Genomic DNA, 9,123 nt, shown 5'->3' on the forward strand with positions numbered 1-9,123 from the left:
TCATTTGGGGTCAAAAACTAGGTCACCAGGTTAAATTGAAGGAAAAGCATGTTAACACTCTAGATGTCTCATTTATGACTGTATCTTCATGAAAGCTGGTCAAAATGTTTATATCAATAATCTTTAAATCAAGTTTAAATCTGGGTCATGTGAAGTCAAAAACTAGGTCACAAGGTCAAATCGCAGGAAAAGCGTGTTAGTACTAGTGATGTTTCGATGATCAATTATAATCGAAAATCGATTGGTTGTGCCTGAAATCGGTGACAATCGATTGTATTTGGTAAAAATCGAACATCGAACAAAAAAATGAAAAAAATAAAGTAAGTGATCAGACGTTATCTTTAACAAAATGGCAGATGAAAGCCACAATGAGCAAGTAAAATTGAACTGTTTTTGATATAACACTTAATTACTTCAATCATTGATATAACGTATATGCATATAATGATTAAGAGTTTAATAATGTGCATGAATAAAACTTCACTTTAGGTTTTATCTAGTATTTTAAAAAAACGATTGTACTAACGATAATCGGTTACTTGAGTGGAACCGATTATCGATTGTAAAATTGGAACCGATTCCCAACACTAGTTAGCACACTAGAGGTCACATTTATGACTGTATGTTCATGAAACTTGGTAAGAATGTAAATATTAATGATCTCTAGGTCATGTTCGAATCTAGGTCATGTGCGGTCAGAAACTAGGTCACCAGGTGAAATAAAAGGAAAAGCTTGATGAAACTTGGTCAGAATGTTACCCTCAATAAAATCTTGGAAGAGTTTGATATTGAATCATCTGGGGTTAAAAACTAGGTTACAAGGTCAAATTAAAGGAAAAGCTTGTTTATAACACTATAGAGGGCACATTTATGACTGTAAGTTCATGAAACTTGGTCAGAATGTATATGTGGACGGGAACGTGATTTTGATCATTGTAGCGCTTACGTGAATAACGAGAAAAGGTGAGAATAAAATCGCGCATTCTTGTCCCCTTGATGTTTTATGGTATTTTCGAGCTTAAAACTTATTTATTTGTTGTCAACATAAAAAAAACGTCAATTTCTGCAATAGACCCTCTGCAACACTATTCGTTGACGTTTAGTTGATCATAAACTTTTAACTTGTGTTTAATTTACAGAAAGAGTTGGTCAGCTGTTCGGCTTTTGGACTTTGGTAACTACGTTTGTATGACGGTAAGGTGCAAACATTTCTGGCTGATGATGTGAGGCGTTTTTGAAATAAAAACAGTATTATTTTATTTTTTGAAACGAAAGGACATTGATCAGAATATGCTTGATCGTGAAATGGTTGTTTATAACCGATATTTGTTCACATTCTGACGAACAGCGCAATAACAGAGACACCGTTTCCCGGTTTATCACGAGAAACATACGGTGTTAAACTTCAACGTTTCTGGGTTCAAATTGTGGAATTACAACTGGTAAGTGCAAATAAAATGTTATTTAATCATTAAATGATTATGTTTAATCAGTATAACTTGATAATGCAATTGGACAGTACTTTCACATGGCAATCAAAGTAATTGACAAAACCCGGAAGTGAATTCTGCGACACCTATTGGAAAATATTTTGTTGTTTTAGCAGCCGATAATGACCGCCAAGGTAAAATGTTAAATAAACTATGAGTCAGTTCACGTTGTCACAGGCCTCGACGGTACCTTTTGAAATATAATAATATACAGGTATTTTTTTTGGCAATATTTATAGCCGGTATTCGGTCATAATCCGCAAGTGTCTATTCACAGAAACAAATAATGATGTAATATCAGCGTCATGGTGAAAGGTGGATTTTCATTGGTTGAACTATATTTTTTATCCAATCGGAAAGCGTGTAACAAATTAAGAGTTAAAACATTGTGTTGAAAACATGTACCGGTATCATTGTCAACAAAAGGATTAATAATTTAAAGTTGACACTAAATTATTTGGTGCAGAAGGGGATTAGAATAATTTATAGACAATGCTGTTCTTTGTAATGCCTCACCTACATGTTTACATACATGACATTGACCTTTATTGCCAATATCGGAAAATGACAAAACTGAGAAGTGAAAATGAAACTTAAGACAACAGGGTGAAATGACCAAGTATTTATTTATTATAATGATGGTGTATTTACTTTTTGTTGAATGTCAAAGGAATCATGTTGATGAAGTTTTACAAAATGGATTCATTTGTTTTTTTGTTCAATTGCAAACAAGTCTGACTATTTGGAAATTGGAATCAATTAAAAATAGTAATATATTCATTCCATTCTCTCCATGAGCCTGAAAGTCATAATTTTTAGGCAGCAGATTTTGTATCCAATTGATTAGGAAAAATGAAGATAAGCCCATTAAATTGTCTCTGAATTTTTTAAGAACTTCTTAATCAAACAATTGACTATTTCAAAGAGTTAAAACAAGGGATTAAAAATTTAAGGTGTTAACAGAGTCAGTGCATATTATGTTAAAAATACCAATGTTATTCATTACAGTATTATATAAATTATATCCTTTGTAATTATTTATGAAGAATTTCCCAATTTTGCCAAAATTGACGCAAAAATTCCCAATCTCATGGGTATAGGTCATATTCCCAAATTACCGAAAAAAACAACACCTAAATATATTCAAAATGATGATCCAGATTTTGCAAATGAACTCCTCAAACTTTAACATTTTCTGATACAGTTTATATTACTATCATTTGAATGTAACTGAATAACGGGTTCAGATCACCTGTTTTCATAAAATAGAATATTTATTTACTATTTTATTTCTTAAATGCTATCATTATTGTCTTTGAAGGTGCTGAACCATGTTGCCCAGATGTGCACTACCACTACCCATGGGATATTGCCCAGCAAGTCCATTATCAACATCATGCGCAACAAGTCGGGCCGATATATTTCGCCAGGCCATAGAAGTGTTAAGTGTTTGGCATGTGTACCGAAGGTTCAGGCATATTTTTTATGGTTATATGTCACTCTGAATAAAACAAGTAGAAACAGAATAAGACAGATCTTATACCATATATATGTACCTTTAAAAATTGTATTTTCAAGTCAGAATTAAATTTGTAGCTTGGATTTTTTTATGTTGTCAGCTTTGCATTCTTTTTCAAAAACTTTTAATTTGGCCAAACTTAGAAATCCTTTCAAAATATTTAACTTAAACAAGTAAAACATTCTTGATCTTAGCTTTAATTATAAAAATGAATTTTAATTAAAAATATAGATCTGTAAAAGTTATGCAGCCATCTGTTAGTGTCATTTTGGGATATCTAAATTATCTTCTTGCTGACTATTTCAGTAAAATTTTATTATTATTTGTGAAATCATTTAAAGGGGCTATACAATAACTTTGATGAAATAGCTAAAAAAAGAAGAAAATTGTTGAAAACTGACAAAAACTTGGTATTGATGTGTACAATGCATTGAAACTAACTAACTGAAGTACCACATAGTTCACAATTTATTTATTTTTCAGTTTTTTCGTATTTTACCATTAAAAAAGATTTCTAGGTTTGTATACCTAGTAGAATTCATTTTTATGCTTGAATGGCTTGTCGATGTTATCACGTGATGTTACCAAATTAGGTATATAGCTTAAATATTCCAAAGGTTTAGAGTAAGCTTTCGTAGCACAGTGAATACAACACTGGACTGCAAATTTGGCGACTCCAGATCGAACATTTATATTTTGGTATTTTTTTTACAATTATGATATCAAAGAGTTCAACATTTTATTAAATAATTGTCCTGAGATTCATTACAGAAAAAAACATTTTTTGGTGCCAATCTGGTGTATAGTCCCTTTAACAATAGTTAACATTATTTATACAGGAAAGCAGACATTTTATCTGGTGGACGAGGCCGAATTGCCGGGGAAAGGAAGTGACAGTGTTGTGAGCATGGCCCACCACTACTTTCAGCACAATGGCGTCGGTGAAAAACATGCTGAGGTATTTAGTGCTTTAAAACGATAACCCATTAAAATTATCTATAGAATATTTAATGGATTGAGGGTTCTAATAGCCTATGCAAACTTCATCCTTATTGCTGAGAAGAGATTATGAGAATCAATAGTGAATATAAAAGATGATGAAACTTAACATATATATTACACCATGAAACACATTCTTACTCAGATATTTTTTTTCCATTTCACATTGGATGATTGATAACGATTGGATATTTGGATTTAACTATGGCTTATGAAATGTGTCCCTCATTATAACATTGCTTTCTTCATATACTGCATATATATATAGCTTAAAAAAGAAAAAAAGAATGTATTAAATTTTCCAGGTTTATTTCGATAATGCTGTCGGCCAAAACAAGAACAATGCTGTGCTTTGGTATGCCATGTGGCGTGTAATTACAGGTCAGTTTTCTAATCTGTTAATTATTGTTTGTCTGGTTTTTTAGGACAAATGCATTGAGCTGCTTTTGAAGTCAATCACATCATTGATACCTGCGATTTGTGCTCTAATTTAATAGGATGCAGAACTGGATAAAGTTAAAGCGTAGTTGGCAGTAATTTGATATAAGGAATATGTTAATCAAATAAACATATAAGTAAACACTCCATTATTGTAAGATTTATATGTATTGAATTTTTTATTATACCCTAGTTAAAATCATTTGCTAAGTTTATCTTTTGTGAATATAGATAAGTTTTATTTACACTAAATCTTCCAACAATTTTCAGGACTGCATGAGAGTGTAACGCTAAACACTATGTTGGTTGGGCACACCAAATTTGCTCCTGACTGTCACTTCGGTATCTTGCGATGCTGTAATGCCGAGAATCTTCAAGAAATTGCCCACACTGTATCCGCCTCTTCAAAGTCAAGCCACAACATCCCACAGTTGATTAATGACCCTCAGCAGCCAGTCACATTTCACAGTCGGAAATCATGTTTAGATACATATTTCAAAACTCTTAAAGAATATTACCAAATACCACCATTTCTATGTATCAAAACATAAACCAGGAGTTGTAGTATGCAAAGAGTTTGTAGATTCCTTAGAAAATTGAAGCTAACATTTTGAGGATGAGTCCAGAGTGTGGTGTTTTGCCTGAACAAAAGCACACACCATGCCTAGATGCTGCACGTCAATGGTACCTTCATGATTCTATTGGTCCATTCTTTAGATCTGAGTCATCAAGATCTGCAGTATGCCCTAAACCAATTCTGTGTAAAGTCAAAGTTGATATTGACAAAAATAACACACAGAAAGGCAGTAAACGCAAACATAGCCTTCTGTGTTAATTCAATGTGGACTGGTTAAATCTAGTGCTCTACAGATCTGTTTGTCAAACCAGTCTGGAAGTATACTTATGTCATAAATGGCATTTTAAGCAAGTGTAATAAATCGTAATATGACATCATAATAATGAATGGTGTTGAAAATGTGAACGCTTTTTAGTATCGATTAATGTGTTTAGCGCTGTAAATACTCACATTAGTAGGATTGATATGAATATTATATCACAGGAGAGAAAATGCAAAATAACTTATTGGAATTGTTTACTTAGATTGTTATAGGCTTGCCAAGTTCCTTTATATTAGTTGGACAGAAAACACTTGTTTAATCAACTTTGTATTGAACAACTTAAGTAATATCCTCTACATCTAAAGACTAACACAATTAAGATCTATGTATCTCTGTCATCTGAAACATGAGAAAGAATATTTGCTTTTTTTGTGTATTACTTATATTATTGATTGGTTGCATTGCATTGTGCAAGTGTTTTTTATTACCAAATCATTGCAAACTACAACTCTGTTTTTTAGCAAATGAAAGAGACCGTGCAGATTTTTTCTTAATCACTTGCTAGGCCTTTAGCATTACCAAAATGTGACTTGACAATTTAAGAACATGCATTTTTTTATAATTATGGCTTCAGTTGAAAATGACATCTCAATGAATTAACTATTGTCATTTACTCATTTGTTGGTGAAATGTTGATTGTAGATCAAATGTTTGTGGAAAATTTGAAAAAAATGAGGAAAAATGGCAATATTACATGTAACCATAGCAACAGACTGTTGTTTCTGTAGTTCTTTTATGTCATTTTGTACATATAATGAGCAATGTGTACTCGTTGTTTCTATAAGTTCATGTATAAGCTATAACAGACAGTTAAGTTAGTATCTCGACATGGATACTGTATTAAAAAAATAAGAACATTTTTAGTGGACATTGTTTTCAAACTGGTTTACCAATGTGTAACATAATGATCCATATCTTCTGATTTCTTTGTTCAAAAATGACTTCAAACTTAAGTTTTTATATCTTAGATACTTGGTATCGTTTACATGCCAATAAGTGAAACGTATTGTATATTGAGAACACATTTTTTGTTGCAGACTTCAAAAATGATTGGAAATAGCATTTTCATTTAAGTAACCATAAGAACCGATTTTTGCTTTGACCTTTGTGGCCAACTTATATGTCATTATTGACATAAGCAATGTAATTCTAGTAAAGATAAGTCAAATATTTAAATATCTTGACATGGATATTGTATTCAAAATTAAAACAGTTTTTAAAACTTCATATTTAATTTCTGAAAATACTTATATCATAAAGATGTCAATAACTTTTTAAATAATTTAAATAATTTTATTAAGGTAATTCTTTTTTATGCAGACTGTCTAAAATGATTGGTAATAGCATTTTCATAAGTAACCATAGCAACTGAATTTTGCTTTGACTTTTGTTGTAAGTTTCTTTATCATTATGGACATTAGCGATGTATACTTGTTATTTTCCTTTTGTAGTTTATGTGATACTAGTAAAGATAGTTTTATATTTTAATATTTTGTCTTGTATACTTCATTCAAAATAAGAACAGATTTAGCGAACATTTAGTTCAAATTGTGTTAAAGCCCTCTGTTACAAAATGTTCCATATTCACAAAACGTAAAAAAATATAGTATCCATTGTTTTGTTTTTTAATTTGACTTGCAACTTCAAATTTTATTTCTGCAATTGCTTGGTATCATAAAAATGTCAATAACTTAAAACACAACTTTATGAATAACATTATTTTTTGAGAAAATGAGTGAAAATGGCATTATCAATAGTTACCATAGCAACCAAATGCAGTTATGAACTTTTCGTTAACTTTTATAATCAAACGATGAGTGCTAAAACTTAAATGTTACATGTAAATAGTCCTTGACATGATACTAATCTGACATGGATATTTCATTCTAAATAAACACATAAGACCACACATTTTGTTCATTTCTACACATGTGTTACGAAAAGTACTAAATTTGTTTACGTTTTGTGAATGTTGACTCAACTCAACTCAACTCAACTCATCTTTATTTCCACCATTAAAGGTGATATTCATATTATGTACAAATAGTTACTATGAAGGCATTATATCTATATACATGATATATGTACATACACAAAAATTAGCATATTATATCAACATGCATATTGAGATTGTGTTTGTATCCTTTGCATCGAACACAAACTTTGGATTTTTATGAAATAGGGAGGGGGATACAGGGTTCTCAATAGGAACCGGCCGACGGCTTAAAAGGCCGCTTCAAAATGAATTTGGGCCGGTTCAAATCGGCAATTTCTTAAAAATGATATCGAAGAAATTTTGTAAACATCCTGCCGGAAACCGGAAATCTAAATTATGTGACCTGCGCATGTGACCTGCGCATCTAAGCTCTTTGAACTGCACGCGCACCGAGCCGTTAATTCTCATTGGTCGGCTTATTATAGATATTATCGGAATTTCCAGAATTGCTATTTTTGAGCCCCACGTCGCAAAAAAAGATGGCGAGGTTAAAAATCGAAAAAAGTTTGTTTGTACATCGCCGTGAACAACCAGTGGTAAAAAAAGAAAATATGTTTTATCTATTGTACAAATTAACGACATAAAAACTCTTTGTGTACAGTAACATTCCAATGTTTACCGGCACTTCGAAAAGGATCTCTTGTTACGTTTTACATGATAATCGAAAGTGGTCAGTATTAATTAACTTACCATGATTAACAATTTACGTGGTGTTGTGTCTGCGATACCTATTGTTTATATTAACTTAGCGCGTGCATTTTATCTCGCTCGGCATTCCGATGATTCCGAAACAAAATGGAGGCAAAAAAGAGGATTTTTTTTATTGAAATCATTGTAGGAATTGGAGCATTTTCTCTAAAAGGCGCTTGTGTGGAGGAAAGGTCTAAAGTTGTCCAAAATTTACATTTTTAATATTTAACAAAAAATTGGATTCTTTTTTTTTCAATAAAGCAATTCATTTTAAATCAAAATTGTGTTATATTGTCTTCAAAAATAACTACCCTTATCATGGTCAAAATAGCCCAGAATGCACAATTTCACACCTAGAAATCAAAAAATTTCTGGGAGGGGGGCATGCAGGCGAGCGTCTGTGACGCTCGGATGTTTGGGCCTCTTCAAAGTATTTGAAAGCCTCTTACAACAATTCTTATTGAGAACCCTGGGGATATTGAAATGGTGTTGTCCGTCCGTCCTTCCCTCTGTCCTTCCTTCTGTCCGTCCGTCCGTCCGTCACCTGCGTTTTCTCAGTAACTAGCCGGTAGAATTTCATGAAACTTAAAATAAATATGAACCACTATACTGGAATGATGCCCGTCCAAAAAAAAATTGATTGGTCAATTTTCCTTGGAGTTATTGCCCTTGATTTTTTGAAAAATGCACATTCACAGCCATTTCTCAGTCACTAGCTGGCAGAATTTCATGAAACTTAAAATAAATATGAATTACTATACTGGGATGATGCGTGTTCATTTTTTTTGGATTGGTCAATTGTACTTGGAGTTATTGCCCTTGATTTTTGGAAAAACTCATTTACAGCCATTTCTCAGTAACTAGTTGGTAGAAATTCTTGAAACTTGAAATAAATATGAACCAACATACTGTGATGATGCCTGTTTATTTATATTTTGGATTGTGTAATTTCTATATTTGTTATTTGCCCTTGATTTATTAAAAGATCCATGTTTGCAGCCTTTTCTATGCAACTAGCTGGTAGAATTTCATGACACTTGGAATAAATAAGAACCAACATACTGTGCTGATGCCTGTTTATTTTTCTTTTGG

General features: G+C 32.0%; 1 protein-coding gene across 1 annotated transcript; it reads left to right on the forward strand.

The window, feature by feature from the left end:
* The first annotated feature begins 2,945 nt into the window (after positions 1-2,945).
* LOC128240081 (uncharacterized) lies at positions 2,946-5,882 on the forward strand. The gene is made up of 4 exons (XM_052956577.1): positions 2,946-2,964; positions 3,849-3,967; positions 4,314-4,389; positions 4,717-5,882. Exons 1-4 carry the CDS (start codon positions 2,946-2,948, stop codon positions 4,995-4,997), a joined length of 495 nt encoding a protein of 164 aa, XP_052812537.1. The 3' UTR covers positions 4,998-5,882.
* The last annotated feature ends 3,241 nt before the right edge of the window (positions 5,883-9,123 follow it).

This window comes from Mya arenaria, chromosome 7 (genome assembly GCF_026914265.1).
Source record: "Mya arenaria isolate MELC-2E11 chromosome 7, ASM2691426v1".
Classification (NCBI taxonomy): domain Eukaryota; kingdom Metazoa; phylum Mollusca; class Bivalvia; order Myida; family Myidae; genus Mya; species Mya arenaria.

Coding starts and splice junctions, on each gene's coding strand:
- LOC128240081 (XM_052956577.1), top strand. Junction 3,968..4,313: donor TCGGTGAAAAACATGCTGAG/GTATTTAGTGCT, acceptor TAAATTTTCCAG/GTTTATTTCGATAATGCTGT. Junction 4,390..4,716: donor CATGTGGCGTGTAATTACAG/GTCAGTTTTCTA, acceptor AACAATTTTCAG/GACTGCATGAGAGTGTAACG.